Source organism: Nycticebus coucang, chromosome 10, assembly GCF_027406575.1.
Source record: "Nycticebus coucang isolate mNycCou1 chromosome 10, mNycCou1.pri, whole genome shotgun sequence".
Taxonomy (NCBI): domain Eukaryota; kingdom Metazoa; phylum Chordata; class Mammalia; order Primates; family Lorisidae; genus Nycticebus; species Nycticebus coucang.
The window spans coordinates 110,135,877-110,158,418 of NC_069789.1; the positions used below are offsets into that span (position 1 = coordinate 110,135,877).

A 22,542-nucleotide genomic window follows, 5' to 3' on the forward strand; every position below is an offset into this window, starting at 1 on the left:
GCCTCCAGAAGCGTAGGCCCCTGCTTCAGTTTCCAACTGGCCCCACAGATTCTAGGCTTGACAGCCTCTTTATTTTGTAACATGTATTAACAATCTATATGTGTATACAGCATGGACATATACTGAATTGAAAGAGGCCAAATATTCCAGGCTGCCCTATGTATGATTGCATGTATATGAAATGCCCCAAACAGGTAAAGCTGTAGAATAAAAAAACTCAGAGTAATGGTTTCCAGGGGCTGGAGAGTGGGGAAAATGGAAGGACTACATTATAAGCTTTTCTTCTGGAGTGATGAAAAAATTTTGGAAACAGAATTGATAACTGCACAATGATATGAATGCACCAGATGTTACCAAACTGTACATTTGAGATGTTCAATTTTATGTAATGTGAATTTTACGTAATGTGAATTGTACGTAATGTGAATTTTACATCAGTAAAAATACTTAATAAAAATCAGTAATTTAGATAGATTATTTTTCTAGATTACTGAGTTTTTGGTGACTGCTTGCCACCCCTTTAAATTGTGCTGTGGAAGATGAGTCCAAGCCTGCTCCAGTCCCTCCCCCACATGGATCCCAGGGAACTTTCTCATACCTGGATCTGACTTTGTTGTTTCCCTGTAGGTGCCCCATGCCTCCAGAACAATGTCTTAAGTTCCCAGTGACTTTCAAGCTGGCCTCTCCAGGTAAACCCAGCGCCACCGGGTGTCTGAGTGCCCTCTGGCCCTCCCAGCTTCCCCACCTAGCTCCAATGTCCTTCCTCCTCTCCTGGGCTCAATAAACTCCCATTCTTCCCTCAATACCCAATACAAGGACACTTCCTTGTTATCACTTAAATTGACTCTGTTCTCTCTCCCCACAATCCAGCCCTAGCTAGAGGTAGAACCTCCACCTCCCTTTCCCAGACCCAGCCCCCACCTTGACCCCCAACTCCCTTTCCCTAGCCTAGCACCCACCTGGGCCTCCACCTCCCTCCCATTGAGCCTACCCATCAGGCCCTGCCTTGCAATGGCCCAGGAAGAACCTTCCTGTCACCCAAATCTAACTCTCTTTTGTCTCCAACAAACACAGGTCCTGAGAGTAAATATGACCTTTCTACGGAGTACTATGAAGAGTGGCTTCAGGTAGGGACATCCGTCCAGGAAACTTCTCAAAGCAGGGCCCAGTTGCCTCTTTCAGACCACCTCTATCCAATGGCTGGGCTCACTCTCCGACCTTGTCTCTCTCTCTCTCTCTCTCTCTCCCCCTCTCTCTCCTTTCCTCCCACTACCCCAACAGCTGCAATCTGGAAGAAATTACTCTTCCAAACAACCGGACTTCCCCATTTTCAGGAAATTCCAAGCTGGGCAAGGGGAGGGGCCTGGCTGGGGGCGGCCCTGTCCATCCCCCACCCCTCTGTCGGCTCCAGTCCGGCCTCCTCCACCCACACTCAGCCCAGTGGGGCCTGGGGTGTTTCCACCGCAGCTTTCTAGGGCTTTAAATCCCAGCGGCAAACTTCTGGGGAATAAGGAGGGTTGGAAGGGGCCTGTGCCTTCTCTACTTGGGGACTGAGCTGGACCTGGTGGTGATTCGGAAGCTGCTTGGGCTCTTACCATGGCCCCCGAGAGGGGCTGATACTGTAGTTCCCGGTGCAGGTAAAGAAGGGACCCTAAGTCAAGGCCTACCGGGACTGAAGCTTAAGGGTCTCAGGACTGAGGGAGGGGGCTGGGGACTTGGGACTCCTGAGTCTGGAGGAGGGGGCTGGGGACCCGACTAGTGGAACTGAAGGAGGGGTTGGGAGTCTGGACCCCTTGGTCTGAAGGAGTAGGGGCTAGTGGGCCCCCTCGGTCTGAGGGAGGAGAGGCTAGGGGGACCCTTGGGTTTGAGGGAGGGGGGCTGCGGGGACCCCTGGGTCTGACAGGGCCTAAGAGAGCTAGGAGCTCAGACTCCAGGGACCTGAGAGGCAAAGAGGCGGCCTGAGGAGGTGGCACTGCAGGCCCAGATGCCTGGGTCCTAATCCCCTCCGGGTTCCGCATGGCATTTCTTTGCCAGGTGAGGTCCCGCCCCAAGGAAGAAGGAAGAAGGCACGGGCAGGGGACCAGGAGGCGGAGGAGGCCTCTAAGCTGGGGACGGAGGGGGTCCCAGTGGAAGCCCGAGTCGAGGCAGTGGACCTGGCCGGCTCAGGAAGGACCGCGAGGTAAGGGGCAGTGGAGGGAAGGTCCTGTCGTAGGGGGATCAACTGAAGGGCAAGAAGTCGGCGGCCGCCTGATTCCCGGCCGCAGCCACGTGGCCTCAGGAAGCGCGCGATGCAGCCCGAACTGGTCGTGGGGAGACTGGGAGAGGGGTGGGAGGGTACGGTGGTCGCCCAGTCCTGGGTCCCTGGGCCCCGCCTCGGCCCCACCCACCCCCCTGCCTGTCGCTTGGGTCTGAGAACCAGTCGGGCGGGATCCGGAGCGGGTTGTTATTTCCGTCCTGGCGGGGCTGGCTCTGAGAGAGGACAGAGGCAAACCAGCTGTACCCCTACATCCCTGCAGCTGGAGCGGTGGCCCTGCGGGGGCAGGAAAAAGAGGGTGGGTGGAGGCGGACAGGGCGTCCCGGGGTCCCATCCTTGTGCCGGGATTTCTGGCTGCTTCGCGTTGATCACAAACAACAGCCCCTCTGTACCGTGAGCCTGGGCCCGTGAGGAACTTTTTCCAGGCATGACACCACTACATCAAGCTCCACAACCCGACTAGAGGGACAGCCTTCTATTTAAGAGGACACTCAGCCCCAGAGAAGTGAACAGACTTACCCAAGGTCACAAAGTTATTCAGGAGAAGAGGTGGCATTTGAAAATGAGCTCTACCTCTTTGTTCTTGTGTAGAATGAAAAAGAGAAAAGGGGTGGAGGGAGAGCCACCGTGTAGGGAAGCCCCTGGCCTTTATATCAAATCAAATACTATTTTTCCCCCATGGGGCTGCACACCCACCCTCTCCTACGGAGGGCTCTGAGCAATATAATATCATTCTTAGACTCCGGAGTTTGTTTGGATTCCAAATCCAGCCCCCAGCCTTTGCTGTTCTGTGACCCAGAGCAAGTTACTTAGCCCTCTCTGTGTCTCGGTCATCACATATCTGTAAAACGACATTATAATCATAATTTCCCCCCTCATTGGGTTGTTCTGAAGATTAAATGGATTCGTTCATCCTTGTGAAGCACTTATGCCAGTGCCTGACCCAGAATAAGTGTTTCAGAAATAAAATGTCAGCATCATGAGTATACTATTTGGTGTGTTGTAACAGACAAGAATTCTGACTCCTGTTTTTCAGAGGAATAAACTGAGGCTTAGGTTGAGAAAGATAGCTTGGGCTGGGCATGGTGGCTCATGTCTGTAATCCTAGCACCCTGGGAGGTGGAGGTGGGAGGATCCCTTGAGATGGGGAGTTCAAGACCAGCCTGAGCAAGAGTAAGACCCTGTCTCTATTAAAAATAGAAAAATTAACTGGGCATGGTGATGCACCCCTGTAGTTCCAGCTACTCAGGAGGCTGAGGCAAGAGGATCACTACAGCCCAAAAGTTTGAGGTTGCTTTGAGCTGTGACACCATGGCACTCTAGCCTGGCAACAGAGATTGATTCCGTCTCAAAAGAGAGAGAGAGAGAAGGATAGCTTGAGGTCCCACAAAAAGGAAATGGCAAAATTGTCAGGAACTGGGACCCTAATATGTTGCCAAGTGCTGGCAAAGGATGGTGACTTTTAGGGCGGTGGAAGGGTGGAACAAGGGACCCAGCTGGGAGCTGGGCTTTGAGAAATAGTAGCTGACAGCTGTCAGGGAGGGGTGTGATCAAGAGGTAGCAGACAGTACTAGGCTCTAGAGTCCCATGAAAATGGCTTTGTGATCTTGGGCAAGTCCCATACTCTCCCTGAGCATTTGCTTCCTTCTCTAGGCCATGGTTTGAACGCTCCCAGGTGAGACTCCACCGAGCATTTATTTATTGAATATTGACTATGTGTCAGTTACATGGGCCTTATTTCGCCAATCCTTGCAGAAGGGCTATGAAGCATGATATTAGTATGATTTCATTTCCAGATGAGGATACAAGGTCATAAAGGTTAAGTAACTTACCCAAAGCCACACACCAATCAGGTACCACCCAGATCCAAATGTGAGCAGTTGGGTTTCTGGATTCAACTCCTTTTACCTCTCACTCACTGCAGAACAAATGCTGAGACAATAGGCTCTGCCAGCACCTAGAAAGAATTTTTATTTTAAACTGTGGATTCAGATTCTTTAAGGAGCTGAGTTCAACATTTTAAAATAAAACAGATCAGAATAGAAAACGTCATAGTGTCTATTCTAAGAAGTCTTGTTTCATAACATTTTTGTTGCCATTAAGGGAAAAGAGGGAGGGAGTGAGTAGTGATCATGTGCTAGGTTACGATAAAATAGATATTTATTTATCTAAGTTGAGGTCAGAGATATTTGATATGCACTGTAGAGGTGGTAAACCAAGACTGGTTTCCTCAGAGAAATAAATATAAAGAGAGTGGGGAGGGGGCAGGTGGAGGGAAATCTTCAGAATACAGCCATCAACAATTATTTTAAATCCTTTTGGCTTTAATTTTTCAACAACATTGTTATCAGTACTTCCCAGGGTGCCTGTTACTATAAAACCAATGCTGGCTGATTTTTCTTCCTCATAGTGTTTTATCAAATCTAATTTTTGTTTCACATTATTGTTTAGGGACACATTTCTTCCCCCGGTATAAGCACTACCAATTGGTTTGGACTACACATATTACAAATATAGTTTTCTTTGCTTGAGTTTTATTATGTGCCCTGCAAGGAAGTTAGTGTTATTTTATCTATTTTACAGAGAGATAGACAGGGAGATAAAGTAATTTATCCTAATTCATATGGCTGCCAAAGGGTGGGGCTCTGATTGAAATAGAAAGAATTTTTTATTATAATAACAGTGACTGTTAAAACAAAAGTACAAGGTCATCGAAGTCCCTCCCAGAAGTTCCTCAGAAAACAGCCAAGTTCCAGGATATGGACAGTGGGTGGCTCCATTTCTGTTTACCGTTGGATTGGGGTTAGCCATGAGCACAAGAGCTCTTCGTTTACAGTTCACAAGCTGCCAGCTTTAAGTTTATGCCAATCTTGTGATTTTTTTTTTTTTAACTCAGGGGAATTTGTTTTATTATTATGTTACAAAATATGAGACATCATATTATTAGGCCATGGTCTTTCAAAATCAGGTACAGTTGCTCCTTAGTAGTTATGGGGGCTGGGGTGGTGTGGGGATGAGAGTGATTGGTTTCAGCAATCCCATGGATACCAAAATCCAAGGATGTTTAAGTCTCATATATAAAATGGACTAGTATTTGCATATAACCTATGCACAGCCTCCTATATACTTTGAATAACCTCTAGAATACTTATATTAGCAAATACAATTATGTAAGTAGAAGTTATAATGCTTTGATTTGTTTTTCTAAATTTTTCCCCCAACACTTTCTTTTTTTTTTTTTACAGAGTCTCATTTTGTTGCCCTCAGTAGAGTGCTTTGGTGTCATAGCTCACAGCAACCTCAAACTCTTGGGTTCAAGCAACCCCCCTGACTCAGTCTCTTGAGTAGCTGGGACTACACGTCGTGCCCACCACAATAACTGGCTATATATTTTTTTTATAACTAAGGTTTTACTTTGCTCAGGCTGGTCTCAAATTCCTAAGCTCTAGCAGTCTACCCACCTTGGCCTCATAGAGTGCTAGGATTTCCCCCCCATTTTTTTTTTCAAACAGTTTCACTCGTTGCCCTCTGTAGAGTGCCGTAGCGTCACAGCACATAGCAACCTCCAGCTCTTGGGTTTAGGCGATTCTCTTGCCTCAGCCTCCCAGTAGCTGGGACTACAGGCGCCCGCCACAACGTCGGCTATTTTTTGTTGCAGTTTGGCCGGGGTTGGGTTTGAACCCGCCACCCTTAGTATATGGGGCCGGCGCCCTACTCACTGAGCCACAGGTGCTGCCCTTCCCCTTTTGATTCCGGTTGTTTGAATCTGCTTATTCAGATTGTAACTTGTAATTCAAGTTATAGAATGCGGTTGCCAATAACAGATCCCTAGGGCCACCGTAAGAATTAGTATCTTCAGGCAGGTTTGCATTATGACTTTTGTGCACTCTGGGCAGAGCCTTCGTGGGCCTCTTCTGCCATGAATGGTGGTCCTGAGCTCTAGGCATTGTGCCTGCTTTGCCTAATGTCAGCCTTGTGTTCAGGAGAGGGGCCTGGGGTTTCCCTTTTTGACAAGCCGAAGTTTTCTATCAGTCAGTTTGGGAAGTGCTTGCAAGGGTTTGTGAAGTAGTTTTGTTGTTATTTGATCTATAGGAAGGCTCTAATACTAGGTTTTAAGAGGATCGGCATAGCGCGGTGACCATGTGCCTTTTGGAGTTAGGCAAACCTAGATCTGAATCTGAGATTTTAGTCCAGCAGCTGTGTGCATTGGACCTCTCAGAGCTTCATTTTCTCCACCTGTAAAATGGGGACAATACCACCATCATCTTGTTCTTATCAACAGCATCCTTTGAGATAACCGCATGGCTGGCTGGGCCCTGGGCTGGGGACGCAGAATCGGGAACTCCCGGGGTGGAGGAAGCGCTGACTCCCCTATGCCCCTCACAGATGCCGGTGCTGAAGCAGCTGGGCCCCACGCAGCCCAAGAAGCGGCCAGATCGAGGCGCCCTGTCCATCTCGGCGCCACTAGGCGACTTTCGACACACGTTGCACGTGGGGCGCGGGGGCGACGCCTTCGGGGATACCTCCTTCCTGAGCCTCCATGGCGGCGGGCCGCCCCCCGAGCCCCGGGCGTCACCTGCAGGCGCCCCTCGCACAGCAGCGCCGCCCGCCGTCCCGCAGCCCACAGCGCCCGTCCTCAGCGCACCGGCGCCCGCTGACCCTCTGTTGTCCTTCCATCTGGATTTGGGCCCCTCCATGCTAGATGCGGTACTAGGCGTCATGGACGCAGCGCGTCCAGTGGCTGCAGCCGCCAAGCCCGATGTGGCCCCCCACTCCGGGACGCGGCACCCCAGGGCCCGCTGCTGCCCCAACGCGGACCTCGAGTTGGACGACGTCATCGGCCTTTAAGCGCCCCGAATCCTTGCACCCTCCTCTCCCCGCATCCCAGTTCTGTATACATAAATGGCTAAGATTTGTACCCGGGGCACTGACTGCACACTTCGCACTGGGGGGCTGGGTAACGGGGAGGGTAATATTAAGTCCCGACTCCTTAGAGACGCAGATGTGTCACCTGAAGTTAGGTCCAGGTTGGATGATTGCCTTAGAGTGGGTTGCGTCTCCTTTAAGAGAGTCTACAGGCGTGGCCATCTGTTGCTCCACCCAGAGAGCGAGCTCAAGACTTGGCCGCTGCCTTGGGCTCTTTCACTCTTACTGAGCACCGTAGGCCTGCTGCTAGGCGTGGTACTCCCTGCCGCATCACCTCCAACGGGGCGAGGCAGAGCCGGCTGAGGGCTGTGGCCCGGCGAGCTTCAGCCTCCTGGTCCTTCGCATCTTAGGAGGACATCGCCTTTTACTACTGGAAGAACGGCAGAAGGAAGTGGCTGGGAACACTTTCAGATCCTCAAGGGTGGTGACCCCCTTGGGGTATTCGCGTCTTGTACCCCAAAAGTGTGTCGGCCGGAGGGAGGGAGGGAAGAGACCCCATCCCAAGTCTGGACTACTAAATTCAGTCTGCGCGCCTAAGTGTCCAGGCTCTTTAAGGCTTCCGGAGGGTCAGGGCCACAGATGTAAATTACTTGGCCTGGAGGCGGGGTCCTATTAAGATCCCCCACAGGGGAGGAAGCACCCTAGGACATCTTTTGGTATAGGGGAGGGGCCAGACTTCCTCGCAGTTCGGGCGACAAGGACGGCCGCACAGGGGATGGAGATGCGGCGTTGATTCCTGGCACCGTAGGAGGGCGCTGCCGGGAGGTCCGGGGCGGAGGTGTCAGGCCCTCCACCTGAGTCAGGCAGGACAGTCCTCTCGAGTACCGGAGGGTGGGGGCTCAGGAGCGCGGGTCGCTGACCACAACGTCGGGTTAAGACGTTGTCCCGGCAAGGCTGCCCTCGACGCAGGTGGCCTCATCTGCGCAGCCACGGCGGCGACTATAGAGCCAGAGCTGCCACTGGAAGCCTCAGCCCTGGAGCCCACGTCCCCTCCGACCTGCTGTTGCTTCCGCGAGGGCCACAGCCACTTTTGCACCCACTGCCGCCAACCCTCCGGGCGCAAGCGCCGTTTAGCCGCGGGTAGCAGGCTCAGGCCAGGGTCAAACAGCCGCAGCAGGCACCCGCGCCTCGACCCCGCCTTCTCGATGGGCCAATAAGGCCGCTTCTTGGACGTCTACGAGTCGCCTTTCAATGCCTTCAGCTACAAGCTGCCCACCCAGCCACAGCACCACGCGCAGCCGCACCTCACTCCCACCTGCCTTCAGCTCAGGTTTGGCAACCGAGCACCAGCCTGCATGCGTTGAATGGAGGAGCACGGAGTCAAAGGCATGAGAGGGCCTGGGCTGCTCCTGAGAATGGAGCAGAAAAAGCTGGTCTGGCTAAGCCGCAAGGGGGCCGGGCTAGCTGCCAGTTTGGTAACACCAGCCCCTAAGAGGGCACTTCACAAGAGAAAGGACGAGACACTAAAGCCAACAGTGGCTGTCAACACCACGAAGCTGCTGGGCAGGCAGCAGCGGGGTGGGGTTCTGGACCTGAGCAGAGCACGAAGGGCCATTCGGGCCAGTGCTGTGTACTCTGCCCACACCTGCCTCCTACACTGCGTGGTCCCCGTGGCGGTCAACTCTGGGCTATAGGCTTAAGTTGCCAAAGTGCAGGAACACCTGGTGCTCACAGTCCCTGCACTTGATGCTGGGCCCGCTGTGGCTGTTAAGCCCTAGAAAGACCACAGTGCACTTGGGCCTGAGACCAGCCCTCTTGGTCCCAAGGCTTCAAGGATCCCCCAGCTGAGGTTCCAGGATCTGGTACTCCTGGGCCACCAAGTGCTTTGTCCCTAGCACCAGGAAACATGGCAAAAGTGCTCTTCTTGGAGGGTCAGAGGCTGAAGGCCAAGGGGTTGCGTGTGCTACAGCTACCACCCCCTGCCAACCCCAACCCCGGCAGTGCCTCCTGGAGTCCTCCTCCCTAAGGCTGGGTACAGCCTGAGTCTGGAAGTGGGGAACCAGCCCTTGGGGGGAGAGTAGAGGGTGCTCCTACTAGCCCCTGCCTGAGACATCCTGCAGTAACATTCCCAGAGTTCCAATGAGACAAACTGGATCCAAACACCCTCAGGACCAACCACAGTCCAAGCAGGAGCAAGCTCATGCTCTCTCTCTCTCTCTTTAATTTTGGTTTCTCTCAAGCTTCCAAATGGTGCTCAGTGCTCCAAAGAAAGAATGAAGGAAGGGGGGGAGGAGAAGAGGGCGGAGGGAGGCAGAGGAAAAACATCTGGAAAAAAAGCAGCCCGACAGTCCAGCTGTTTGCAAACTCAGCACATCCTCCAGTTACATGGCAGAAGAGGGAGGGAGGGCCAAAAAGAAAAGGGGGAGGAAAAAGAAAAATAACTGAAATAAACACACACAAAAAGAAAAGAGAAGAACATGAAGTGAGCTGGTGATCCATGAAGGTGGAGAGGGAGGGTGACCGTTTTACCTGTGTTGAACCGAGGGAGGAACAGGAAGCAGGAAGAGGAGGGACGGAAAGGGTAAAAAAAAAAATCAGAAGAAACATTGGGGGTGCAGGGAAGAGGGGACACGGAGACAACTTAATACAACTTGAGACGAGGCGGCCCGGCCGGCGAGGTCCCGCGCTGACCTCCGGAGTCCTCAGTGCGCTGTGGCGGTGGTGGTGGATCTGGTGGTGGTGGTGCTTGCTGGCATTGGCATTTCTGGGGTGGAGGGCGGAGGGTGAGGCACAGTCTCTAGGCAGCTCCCCTCACCCCAACACACTGAGGCCCCAGAGGGCTGGACAAGAGTCTGTGATGAGGCAGATGAGGCAGCAGGCGGTGGGCTGGTTGCTGGGTGCCCCCGCTGCAGGCGGGCACGGCTGGACGGCCTGTCTTCTTTCCACTGGCCCCCCTGGCATGGGATGGGCCAGGGCGCCGGGTTGGGTACCGGAGTACAAGCTCGAAAGAGAGAGAGAAAAAACACTGAGACAGCATTAGTGGAGGTGAAAGGTGACAGACAGGCCTACAGACCATGCCCCCAGCACCCCCCACTGTCCCACCCCCTCCTTCCCCAATCCCATCCCTTTGAGGCAAAAAATAAAAATGTAGAAAAAAATCTCTGTACAGACTCCCCGGTCGGAAAACAGGGGCAGGGATAGTGGCCCTTCCTGGAGCCTGATCCCACAAAATAATTTACAACCCAAGTCCACGGCTCAAAAAATCCGCAAAGGCGGTGTTGGGGGGCTACAGCCCCTACCCCCCACCCCCATCCTCGCTGGGTGCTCAGAAGGCTGACAGCTGCGCCAGGCTGAGGCGGCAGTCGATGCTGGAGTTGTCCGGGCCCATGTAGGCCAGGCCCAGGGGCTCTAGGAAGGCCCGGCAGGCGGCCTCGCCCTCGAAGGCCAGCTCGGCCTGCAGGTAGGAGACAGGCAGCGCAGGGCGGAAGCTACGGAGACAAGAGGAGAACATGATGAGGTGGGCAGTGGGCAAGGGAGGGCCCCACGAACATGGGGTGAGGCCCCCCCATTCGGGTACCCACAGGTTTCCTCAGCATGGTATCTGCTGGCTCCTCCACCCCCTCCCATCCTTCCAACCTCACAGGCTTGGGGGGGCCCGGGGTGGGGTTGGTGGCCCCAGACCCCAGCTGTGCCCCCCCTCACCCTCACTTACCTGTGCAGGGGGCCAGGAAGGACAGGGGACAGGAGGGGAAGGGCCCAGCAGGCTTCTCTGCTGGCTGAGGGGTAGGGGCCAGATGGAGGGAGCACCACATGGTATAGGACAGGACAACAGGGCTGCCAGTGCCACCCAGGAACCCCACCCCTTGCCGCTTCCCCTGCCCTTGGTCAGAGGCCCTCTGGGAGCCTAGGCGAGGTGGAGCTTAGGCAAGGTGTACTGGTCAGCACTCATCACTATACTCTGAAAGCAGCAATGTCTGGCTGCTATCAAAAAGAGACACTACTGGTTAAACACTTGACACGTGCCAAGGACACAGTTGTCGCCAGGGCCTCCTCCATTAACTCACTGGATGAACCCCTCTCTACAGGTCGAGCTGCCTGGCCCTTTACACACACTAGGGAAAATGTGTGGAACCAGCAAGTAGAACTAAGCACTAGAAGCCAGCACTGCTCCAAAGTCATAGCCCTGGGATTGTCTGCTTTCTCCATGTCCCAGACCTCCTAGCCTGCAGCCTCTGCAAGGACACAGCTTTAGGCCCTGAGAAAGGATGCCTGCCGTGGACTGGTAGTGCCAGCCTCTTAGGTGGGAAGGCACTGAGAGACCAAGGCCAGTGACAAACCAGGACTCTACCCATGAGGGACATTCATGGCCATGTCACCAGCCAAAGGCTGATTCACCCAACCATATACCACGTGCAGCACTGAAGTCCCAACATCTGCCCACTGCAGGGCCCATGAAGCCACAGGGGGACTGGGTAGCCTGGCTGCCTCCTTCTACCAGGCCCTGAACATGTACTGCCCCCTGTCCTCTTCTGCTCCTGGGGGCCTACCCTGCCTCATCCTCTGCCTAAAGTTGGCTTGACCACAACTAGATCCCAGAGTTCCTTAATCTGCAGGCTGATGGCCCAGCTCCAGTTCCACATCATCCTGTGATTACTACTGCCACAGGAAGGTCAGCTGGCCTGGCACTTGAAGTCCCTCAGACCTGCCAACTGACCTCTTTGAGGTCTCTTAACCTCAGCAAAACTGATGCTTAAGGCCAGATGGCCTGTGGGGGCTGTGTGCTGCAAGATGTTCAGTGGCAGCTCAGGCTCCTATCCACTCAACTCTAGTAGCATCCCCTTGCCCTGACAACCAAAACACCTCCAGACATTCCCTGGGTCAACTCAATCCCTGAACTGGGCACCACGTGTCTAACCGAGTCGAGCAACCCCCTGGTGCCCCTGGTGAGCTACACACAATGTCTGGCAAACAATGTCACTGAGCAGGCCAGGCTGCCAGAGAGCCTTTCAGCACTACCCTCAGGGTAGCCACCCACCTCTGTGTCCCCTAAACATTCCTGGGCACTCTCAAAGGAGCTGCATGGGAATGACCTGAGTAAAAGCTGTCTGGTCTACCTCTATAGAGCTGAGCATAATGAGACCTGTGAAAGGTGGACAAAGACCTCAGAGCGGGAGCTCAGAGCCCAGAGACAGACTAGGATCTGGGCAGGTGTGAGCAAGAGGTAGAGAAGTGCAGAACGGGGTGGAGATGGGAACCCAGGAAGAGAGATAAGAATGGAGGGAGGAGGAACGATGGGAACCTGGGAGCAGAGATAAGAATGGAGAGAGGAGGAGGAGGAAAACATAGAGGGACCCAGAATGCAGAGAGAGAGAGAGAGGCTGTGAGAAGCAAAGAGGGGCCAAGTTGGGGAGGGCTGAGTGGAGAAAGATGTGTGAGAGAAGGTCAGGACTAGGGAGAGAGGACTTGAGGATGGTGAGTGTGTCCAAGGGGCACTGTGAGGCAGAAGGGCCAAAAGTGCAGAGGTCAGAGGGGAGCTCAGCGCCACATACGTTTTGATCATTGCCTTGAGGGCAGCCTTGCGCTCCCGGTCTGCAAACTTGTCCACGAGGTAGCCGGACATGCAGGGTGCATGACAGTAGAGCCGGAAGAAGCGGTGGTAGTTGCCCAGTGCCCAGGCCGCCCTTAGTGCCAAGGCATGGGCCACACAGGGGTCTGCCTTCAGTTCCCGAGTGAGGTACGCCAGTTCTGTGGTGATGTCTAGGGCCCAAGACAAAGGAGGTTAGGTCAACAGGGCTCAAACCCGAACATCAAGGCCGCCACCTGGGGAATGGACCTCACCTCCCGAGTTCTTAGTGAAGATGAAGTAAAGGATCCGGTAGGCAGTGAACTCGCCCACATTGCCAGGCAAATTTTCAGCATACAGCGATTTGAGCTGCGTCTGGCACTGGTTAAACTCTTCATGGTCTCCCTAGAAGGTAGGGCAGGGGCAGGAAGGCAAAGTGAGGTCACAGAAAGCAGAACGGCCACAGGGGAGGAAGATGGGGAGGCCTACAGCGGTCTACCTACCTTCTCCAAGGCAATGCGGGCATGGGTCTCATACACCTCCACTGTGAACTCTGTGCGGACACCTTGCACCTGGGGCAGCAGGGAGAGAATACGAGTCACAGGGAGCTGGGGCAGGACTGGCTAGACCAAGGTCCTCCTGGAGTACACCTCACCGTCAGGTCCTGCCGGATGGACTTCATCTGCTCACACGCGAAGGCATAGTCCTGCTTCTCTTTCCAGTGGGACTTGACCATGCACAGTGACTTTTTCAAAACCTGGGAAGTGAATTGAAGTAAGGGTCAGAGTACAACAAAGGAGGGGAGAGCGAGATCACGGTAAAACCCATGACATTTCCACTAATTTGTTGTTTTAAAAATAAGTTTCCCCAAAGCTATGTATATGGTGACTACCAAATCAACAAACACAACCTGAAGGCCCAGTGCCCGTAGCTCAGTGAGTAGGGCACCTATCACATACACTGAGGCTGATGAGTTCCAACCTAGCCCAAGGCCTGCTAAACAATAATGACAACTGCAATCAAAAAATAGCGGGGTACTGTGGTGGGCGCCTGTAGTCCCAACTACTCGGGAGGCTGAGGCAAAAGAATCACTTCAGCCCAGGAGTTTGAGATTGCTGTGAGCTGTAACGCCATAGCACTCTACTGAGGGAGACATAGTGAGACTCTTGTCTCAAAACAAACAAACAAAACAACCTGAAGCACACATGAGCATAAATACCCAACACCTGTCCCCTGTGTAAGTACACGGCTATCACTAGAGTGACACAGTCACTACAGTTACTTCAGAACTCAGCTGAAATGCTGAGGTACATCCACCCCGCTGCTCCTCACAGCCTAGTAGGAAAAGGTAGCATTACTCTCCCCATCTCCTAAGCAGGGAACGATGGTTCAGAGGCCAAGTGACTCTCACAAGGTCATACACCCTCAACTGCAGGGCACCAGACACAAACAAAGCCACCTTGGTTCACCTCTTGGAATGTCAACCAACCTTGCTATCTCTGGCCAGGCACGTGAAGGGCCTTTGTGGTGGCATCTTCCCAGAGTCAGAACCATACCTCCAAACCATACCTCTATGCCAAACCATACCTCCCTCTGTGGCCTCTGTCACCCTCCCTGGCTTAGCTCCACAGGCCTCACAGAGCAGACCTGCATGTCCAAGCACTTACTGCCACAGGGCGCACAGTGGATGGGTCAGGGGCGCAGGTGAGACGTAGGTAGTGCTTGGTGATATCTGGGCAGGTGCCCACAATCTGCAGCTCCTGCCAGTCAGGGTCAGCCCCGCTGCTCTCCAGACTGCCCATCTGCAGCACCAGGGGCTCGAGGCGCAGGCGGCGGGAGTGTCCATGCTGGAAACGGGCTGCCCGCTTTTGCTTCTTCAGTTCACGCTCGGGGTCCTCACACTCCAAGGCTGCCATCTTCTTGCGGCTGCGTTTGGTGGGAGCTAGATCATGCCTAGGAAGGGAGCAGGGGCAGTGAAGGGAGCATCTCAGCAACGAACTGTCTTCCAGTCCAGACCTCCTCACCCCACAGGCCCACAACCCTCTGCCCTGGCCTATGTCTCAATCCACCCCCCCACCCTCCCAAGTCTCACCTCTTCCCACGCTGCGCCCTGCCTCGGCCCCGATCCATGTGGGCTCCTCGACCACCCCGGCCCTTGGGGGGCGGGTTCCTGCGGCCCACAGGGTGACACTCATTCCCTGAGTAGGAACTGTCAGAGTCCGAGTGGGAGTCACTGTGTGAAGCAGCAGCAAAGGTCAGCCCTGAAGTAAGCCCCAGCCCCGACCACCCTCCGCCCAGAGCCCTGGCACCTTCTGCGGAAGTGGCGAGTCGGGGACCTGGAGGAGGAGCGGGAACGGGAATCTGTGCTGGAAGAAGAGCTGTTGTCCTTCATGAAGACATTGCGGTTGCCAAACTTGGTGAAGCTGCTGCCCCGGGCTCGGCCAGCACCCCCAGCCCCTGGTGTCCCTCGCTGTGACTGGGCACCCCCACCCCTTGTCGCTGAGCCTGCCGCCCTAGGAGGATGAAGGCTGCTAGGGGCCTCCCACCGCTTCTTCTTTGGGCTTTCAGCCACAGGCTCCCGGGTTAGCCTGAAGATACAGCAGGATAGGGCATCACCAACCCAGCCTGACACTGGCAGGATGCATACCCCGCTCCCTCCACCTCACCTACCAACCCACCCCAGGGACATACCACCTCAGGAAAGAAAGGCACTTACCCCAGGTAACTCAGCTAATATGGCGCAGAAATGGGATGCAAACCCCAGGTTTTCTGTGTCCAGAGGGTGCTCTTAACCACAAGCAATGCACACCTCCCCTGCATCCAAGGTTCTCGCCTCCCCCTACAGCCCTCCCCACAGCCAGGACTTCACCCCCCTCCAAATACAGCTTTCTGGTTCATTTCTCTTGGGAGTGCCTGGCACCTAGCAGCCTGGTCCCTCCTCAGCACCAGGCCTAGGCTTACCCTGGTAGAGGCTCCCGGCTCCAGTCGATGGTATAGGCAGAGCCGTCCTGTAGCCGGGCTTGCAGCACCTCCTTGAGCAACTTCTCTGTCCGGTCCTTGTCCTCCTCCGACTCACAGGCAGTGAAGCAGCGCTCCACATACTCCTTCATGTCCTGGGGCCAGTCGTCAGGCTTCCCAGACAGGTTTCCCCGGGCAGAAGGGCCGCTGTAGGGAGAGTAGATGCTGGGGACTCAGCTGGGAAGGGCCCCAAGCCCTTGCAAACACCATGACCACTATCACGCTTTGCACTGATCCACAGCCCAGATATAGCAAGGTGTTCCCTTTCTGTCTCATGAACTCCTGGGAAAAGATCCTTTCCCCCTTTCCAGAGCAGCACACTGAGACTCAGGAAGGGCAGCATGCAGTGAGATCAGACCACAGACCCTGAGTGCAGAACGTGGGGACCAGCACAGGTGGAGGGGCACTGTCACCTGTGGTTCTGGGCTTTCTCAGGGTTGGGCTGGGGGCCAAAGCCACTATGCTGGCCTTCTGCATTGGAGCTGAAGCTCTGGTTGGTGACAGCAAACGGTCGCTTCTGGATATTGAACTTGAGACCTCCAGTCCCAGGGGCTGCTGTGAGGACAGCAAAAGCTGGAGTTAAGCCCTTCCCTGGGCACATCTAGGGGTTCCCCAGAAACAGAATGAACGATTTAGAGGCAACAGGGATTCTGGCATGGAAGTCCTTCTAAAAAAGGACTCCAAGGCAAGGCACAATGGCTCACACCTGTAATTCCAGCACTCTTGGAGGCCAAGGTGGAAGGATCATTTGAACTCAGGAGTTCAAGACCAGCCTAAGAGTGCCCCCCCCCTACTAAAAATAGAAAAATTAGTTGGGTGTGGTGGCAGATGCCTGTAGTCCCAGCCACTCAAGGAGGAGGAGGATCACTTGAGCCCAGAAGTTTGAGGCTGTTACGAGCTAGGCTGATGCCATGGTACTCTACTCAAGGTGACAAAGTAAGACTGTCTTAAAATAAGTAACTAAATAAAGGACTCTAGCATGCAAGTGCCAGTTCCAGAGTGGACCCATCCCCAACCTTATGACCATCATAATACTCAGACACAAGACAAACGCACCCTGAGCCTCCCACCTCACAGCTCTGTGAGGACCTGACCCCTCAGGCCTCCACATAGCTTTGTCAACTTACGCTTCATGCGGTTCCACAGCTGTTGGCCCTTCTTGGGCTTGACAGGCTCAGTGTAGGTGTGCGGCCCATAGGCCTGGCCTGTGGTGGGCCCCGCCTGGCTGTGCTGTGTGGCTGGGGCTGTGCCGGGCTGAGGGCCGCTGCTCAAAGCATGAGCCCCATGCTGGGGGTTTGCAGGCTGAGGGGGCTGGGCTGCTGGCAGCTGCTGGGGGGGTGCCTGGTAGGACATGTTTTCATCCAGGCCAGGAACTGGGGGCTATAGAAGGAAGCAGGCACTGGGTGTCGGTGGCCAGAGTCCTGAACTGGCTGTCATGGCAGTCAGCACACCATCACCACCTTTTTGTGACAACAACAGTCAGTGCTCAATTCTGTAAGCCTCCCATGTGTTCCACTGTCGATACTCAGTGACTCTGAGGTGTGTCCTTTAAACATGGACCCTTTTCACACCCAGGCTCCGAGGGGCGAAAAAACTTTTCTGGGGCCCCAGTTGTGAATAGCAGCTGGCAGCACTTCCACACTAGCGTAGCCAACACAGAACAGCACCCCACCCCAGCAGCTACTGACCAAGACTATCAGGACACATGTGATTATGCTCTCTCTGGTCCTTTGCAAAGCAGTCACGTGACTCACAGGTCATGTAGGGGTAGGCTGGGATTCAAACCAGATCTGTCTAGCCCCTGGCCACTAACCCCACCAGTTCTCCAAGCTGCATTTTAGCTGCAAAGCCAGCCTGTGTGTGTGCATGCTGGGAGCACAAAAACGCCCCACCCTCTCCTGGTACCCGCCTTCTCACTTTCAGACATGCAGTTAGTCAGAGCTGCTTCAGAAATGCAGACAGGTCCTGACTGCACTTGGAGGGCTCACTCCCAGGTCTAGGCTCCTACCTGGTTCAGAGTCCCTTGGTGCTGGGGTGCTGATGGCTGCTGGGGCGTGGTGGTGCTGTAGGAGCCGGCCATCCCGTACTGGGAAGGGGAGCCATAGCTCTGGTACATGCTCTGCAGAGGCCAGGAGGGAGCATCAGCACCAGGCCCACTCCTTCTCTCCTCCCATCCACACATGCCTCTACACTTACCCTCACACCTTACCTTTGCTGCACAAATGCGCCAAATCCTCTCATGTATTCAGAAAAGGAAAACTTCCATCCACCCACATCCCACTGAACACTAGCTCTCACAAGAATCTACTCCACAAATACTTTTGAAAGTCAACTCTGCTAAGCACTATGATGCAACAAGAAACAAAAGGCGCAAGCCCCTACTCTGATATAGTCTGCACTCAAAGTACAGGCCTAGTTGCAGACATGTACAGATAACGTGTCCAGCAGTTAAGTGCAATGAAACAAAAAAAGGCAAACCAAGGAACAGAGGAACATGCTGAGGGGCAAGAATGCTACTTTAAATAGCAATCTACCAGGGAGAGGCTATGAGAAGGCATTATCTGAGCACAGACCTCTACCAAGTGGGGACAGGAAAAAGTCACACAAGGCAAAGCAAGAGAGTACTAGACAACCACCAACGTGGGCTCTAAAGCAATGGTGGGTTGAGCACGAGGAGAGGAGCCAAAACCAGGTACGTAGGTCCTGGTGGGCTACAGGAGGGACCTTGGAATTTATCTCATGGGCAAAGAGCTACAGAGGGTTTTTGATCAGCTCTCAGTGACATCCCCAATCCATCAACTACCCTGAGGCCCATCCTGTCCTCCACAGCCCTGTCCCACCACCAAACCCCTCCCCTGGCACCCACCATGGGGTAGTAGTAACTGTAGGGATAGGCGTAGTTGTACTGCTGGTACCACTGGTAGTACTGCTGCTGCTGTAAGGCTGAGGCTTCCGCCTGGGACACGTACTGTGGAAACAGAGGCCCAGCCACTGTCAGTGTGGACATTAGGCGTCCACAAGTCCCCCAGCCCCCAACGGGCAGGCCTCTATACAGGTTAACTGCGAGGGACGGAACTGGGTCCACGTCTCTGCAAAGAGAGCCACTAATCTCTACCATTAGACCCAGGTACGTTAGGGACAAAACGGAGTTTTCCCTTTTCAGGACCACATCATGCCATGGGTTTCTCTTGCTTTCTTTATCAGATTTAGGTCCCCTAAAACATCTCTTTGTTACCCCACCCTAGTGATACGAGGGCACATGGAGTTGTGCCTCTCCCACAGCACTCCCAGATGCAGGGGACCCAGGCTTTGTGGCCCTCTCACTTGTGCACTGGTCACAGGCCCATTATTGCTGGCCTTGGCAGAACTACTGGCAGCTCCTGCTTTGCTGATGCTGGCCAGGGCTTGGCGGGCCTTCTCCCATTCTGGGTTCTCGTGCATTGGGGTCTCCATGCCATTCTCTCTGCCTGCCCCAGCCACCATGCTGTACTGAGAGGACCTGCAAAGAGGAGACATCAAGTCAAGTTTGTTCTTCCCACTGCATACAGGTGGGCAAGATGGCTAGAGACAAATAACAGACCTTAAATCTCAGCTCTCACTTCTACTACCCATCTGAGCCTAAGTTTTCTAACCTGTGCTCTACTTATAACCAAGCTCTGCTTCAGAGGCTTCTGTGAGTGAGAAATGTGATTACCTACTTAAAATATTTATCCCAATGCCTGGCAAACAGTTTTTTAAATCACACAAATAAACCAACACCCACAGGACCTAACAGAGGACTTGGCATAAGTCCTACTAGGCATAAATCTTTTATGAATCAAAGAATTCTGACACCACCCCAGTCAGTAGGTTATTACACTGTTTTGGAAAAAATATGGAATTAGCGGAAAGACAAATGACTGGGTACTGAGTGTTGGCGGGTGCCTCTTAGTTACAGCTGCCTGAATGGGTCACCATAATTCTGCAAAGCAAGCGCCATACTGAGAATGAAAACTCAAGAGAGCCTAAGACTTGCTCCTTTCCACATTACCAAATGTGTCCCTCCTTCTTGGCCACACCCCCAGCCATAGGGACTGTTGCATTACTAAAACTGTGTGAGGTCCCACCCCAGAGGACAACACTAAGTCTCGCTTTTTCTTTCCCTCCCTGGCTGTCCTGTCCCTCTAGCCCCACTAACCAATCCGTGGCACGCTGATCACCCACGTTGGCCGCCATCTGGACCTTGGGGTGTAAGGGGTGGACCTCGGGAGCCAGACTGCTTTTTCACTGTCTAGAGAAAAAGAACGAGTTAGGAAGGCTCAAGAAGGAGCTAAACACACGTCATGAGAGCAGTGGAGAGCAGTGGCACATGGACTCATGAGAAGCCAGGTAGAAAAGGGAAGTTGGAAACACAAGGAGCCACTGAGGTAAAGAATCTGAAGAGAATTCTGAGTATGCACTAAAAAGGCTAGAGTATGAGGGAAAGCCCTTGGTCACTCTATAGTGCTGCAATTAGAAAAGGAAGGATTTGAAAACAGAAGTCTGAAGGGACTTTCCAAAGAGAAAGAGAAGGATCTGAAATCCACATGAGTAAAGGGAGGGTGTGTGGAGAATCCTAAGAAAGGCATGGAGAAGATGGGGAAGATGCCCCAAGGAGAAGGGTCTGAAAGCCACATGAGTAAAGGGAAGGTGGGGTGGGGAAGCCTCAATCAAGAGGAAAAGGATCTAAAAACAATTCCAGAAAGAATATGGGCTGTGAAAGGAGAAGAGGGTGCTTTAATTGGCAAAGTTGGGGAGACCACTTAAAGCTGAGATGCATGGAAAAATTTCTGAGAATTCTGTAAGGAGAGAAGCCTTTTAAGGGAGCACTGAGAAGATAAAGGAGAGGCTGAGCCTGGGAGAACAATAAAGAATGGAGAAAAGTTTCTGAGAGGAAAAGGAGATTTCTGGATGTAACCCCTAGAAGCCAGGGGAAGTTGAACATGCCCAAGGGAACCCTGATGAGAACAAATGGGTTCTTAGAAAGCATTTAAAGACTGATTTCAAAAAGATTTCCAGAGGGGCCAGGAGCATGGGCTTACGCTAGTAGTCCCAGCACTCTGAGAGGCTGAGGCAAGTGAATTCCTTGAGCTCAGGAGTTCCAGACCAGCCTGAGCAAGAGCCAGACCCCAACTTTACTAAATATAGAAAAACAAGCCGAGCACTGTGGTAGGTGTCTATAGTCTCAGCTACCGTGGAGGCTGGCTTGAACTAGGAGTTGAGGCTTCTGTGAACTATGATAACACCACTATATTCTACCCACGGTAAAAGCAAAAGAGTGCGACTATCTCAAAGAAAAAAAAAAACTAATAACAATAAAAAAGGTCCCCAAAGGACAGAGAACAGACCTATTTTGCAAAGCACTGAGAAGAGAAAGGAGAGGCTGAGCCTGGGAGAACACTGAGTTGTTAGTGTTCTAGGATCACTAGAAGCAAGAGTTGCCTGGAAGAGAGCAGAGATGATTCACTTGGTTGAAGGTCTGGAGATAAAGTTTTGTGGATGCTTAAGTAGACCCAAAACATCTACAGAAAAGTAGTAATGGGGTGGAGATGACTGGAAGAAAAGTGCAGGGGTGTCTTGGGGTCAAGGACTGACAGGCCTCAACTCCGGAGGGGACAACTGAAAAGCAGGGGTGGGCTTACAAGTGAATCCCGCTGAGAGAACTCAAAAGCCTTCCAAAAAGTTGCCAGAAGCAGCAAAGGCCTTAATGAAAACACAGAATGTGGGTGGAAACAGAATCGCCAGGGGGGACAGGGTGAGGGAATCCTGGGGCAGGAAAATAAAGCGAGGGTGTTGGAGAGAGGCTCCCGAGAGGATCTGAATAGCAGAGACAGGAACTAGAAGCAAGGCGTAGGATCCGGGCAGCACCTGGCCGTCCCGCGGGCTGAGGAAAAGGGAAAGGAGGACGCCGCCGGGATCCCCACGACTGCCCCTGGAGCCACCGTCCAGGACGCTTGTCACCGGGGCAACACCGTCAGCCCCGTAGAACTGGTCAGTCAATGGGGAGGTCGGGGTGGTGCGAAGCACTCGGGACGCTGGGAATTCGGAAAGACGGAAGCAGGAAACTGAAGACGACGGCGCACGCGCACTAGTGTCCGATAGCGAGCCCCCACCCTACCCCAACCCCCAACTGGCGCGCAGGCGCAGTGACGGAAGGCCCCGGCCCCGCCACACCCTGCCGACGCTCGCGCGCGGAGCCCGTTGGTACGACGGCCGAGAAGACCTTGGGGCTCGCGGGACGCAAGTCGAAAAGAAGATGCTACCTCCGCCCGCCGCTCCCGTACCAACCACAGCCCTTAGCTACCAGGACACGTTAAGCAGCGACGCAAAGCGAAAACCACACGGCCACAACACTGCTCGGCCACCCGGCTGGTTCCTGTCTTCCTTTGGTTTCGACGTCCTGATCTCGGCGTTCTGACGTCACGCTGAGGCCTCACCCCGCCTCCCTCGGGCTCTGCCCAGCCAATGGAGGCCTCCAGTTTGACTTGAGGCCCGCCCTTCAGCCTACGTGTTACGCATAACGTTTTACGGCAAGCCGGAAGTCTAAGTGGGGACGGTGGCCCCGAGGGGACAAGCACGGCAGGGTGGATTCGCCTGCTTCCTTTCGACGCTGACTTGTTTTGACTGAGTCAGTGGTAGTCATTATTAATCTTAAATTGTAAACTAGGGAAATGAGAATTGTGAATCTATCTGTAGCACAGTGATATGGAAGCCCAGGGGAGAGAGGATGATGAACTCAAAGAAAGAGGGTGGCGAACACCCTCCACCCGGAAGTGGGAGCATCCCTAGTAAACAAACCCGGGAGAAGGCCGCACCCGGCGAA

The 22,542-nt window shown here is 53.7% G+C and overlaps 2 protein-coding genes across 3 annotated transcripts; one reads left to right on the top strand and one right to left on the bottom strand.

Annotated features, from left to right (window-relative positions):
• Positions 1-1,397: 1,397 nt before the first annotated feature.
• Positions 1,398-9,702, top strand: CDC42EP5 (CDC42 effector protein 5). The gene is made up of 3 exons (XM_053608063.1): positions 1,398-1,637; positions 2,035-2,179; positions 6,641-9,702. Exon 3 carries the CDS (start codon positions 6,641-6,643, stop codon positions 7,100-7,102), a length of 462 nt encoding a protein of 153 aa, XP_053464038.1. The 5' UTR covers positions 1,398-1,637; positions 2,035-2,179; the 3' UTR covers positions 7,103-9,702.
• On the bottom strand, positions 9,324-22,152 carry LENG8 (leukocyte receptor cluster member 8). Of its 2 annotated transcripts, XM_053608052.1 has the most exons (16): positions 22,024-22,151; positions 19,879-19,971; positions 19,026-19,200; positions 18,568-18,669; positions 17,710-17,820; positions 16,829-17,081; positions 16,115-16,256; positions 15,645-15,848; positions 14,993-15,271; positions 14,776-14,916; positions 14,351-14,636; positions 13,339-13,440; positions 13,187-13,255; positions 12,959-13,088; positions 12,670-12,877; positions 9,324-10,608 (listed from the first exon to the last, which is right to left on the bottom strand). In XM_053608052.1, the coding sequence occupies exons 2-16, from the start codon at positions 19,914-19,916 to the stop codon at positions 10,446-10,448; spliced, it is 2,403 nt and encodes an 800-aa protein (XP_053464027.1). In that variant the 5' UTR covers positions 19,917-19,971; positions 22,024-22,151; the 3' UTR covers positions 9,324-10,445. The 2 variants fall into 2 exon arrangements, with proteins under 2 accessions (XP_053464027.1, XP_053464026.1); XM_053608051.1 differs by having other exon boundaries at positions 9,324-12,877; positions 22,024-22,152.
• Between the last annotated feature and the right edge of the window lie 390 nt (positions 22,153-22,542).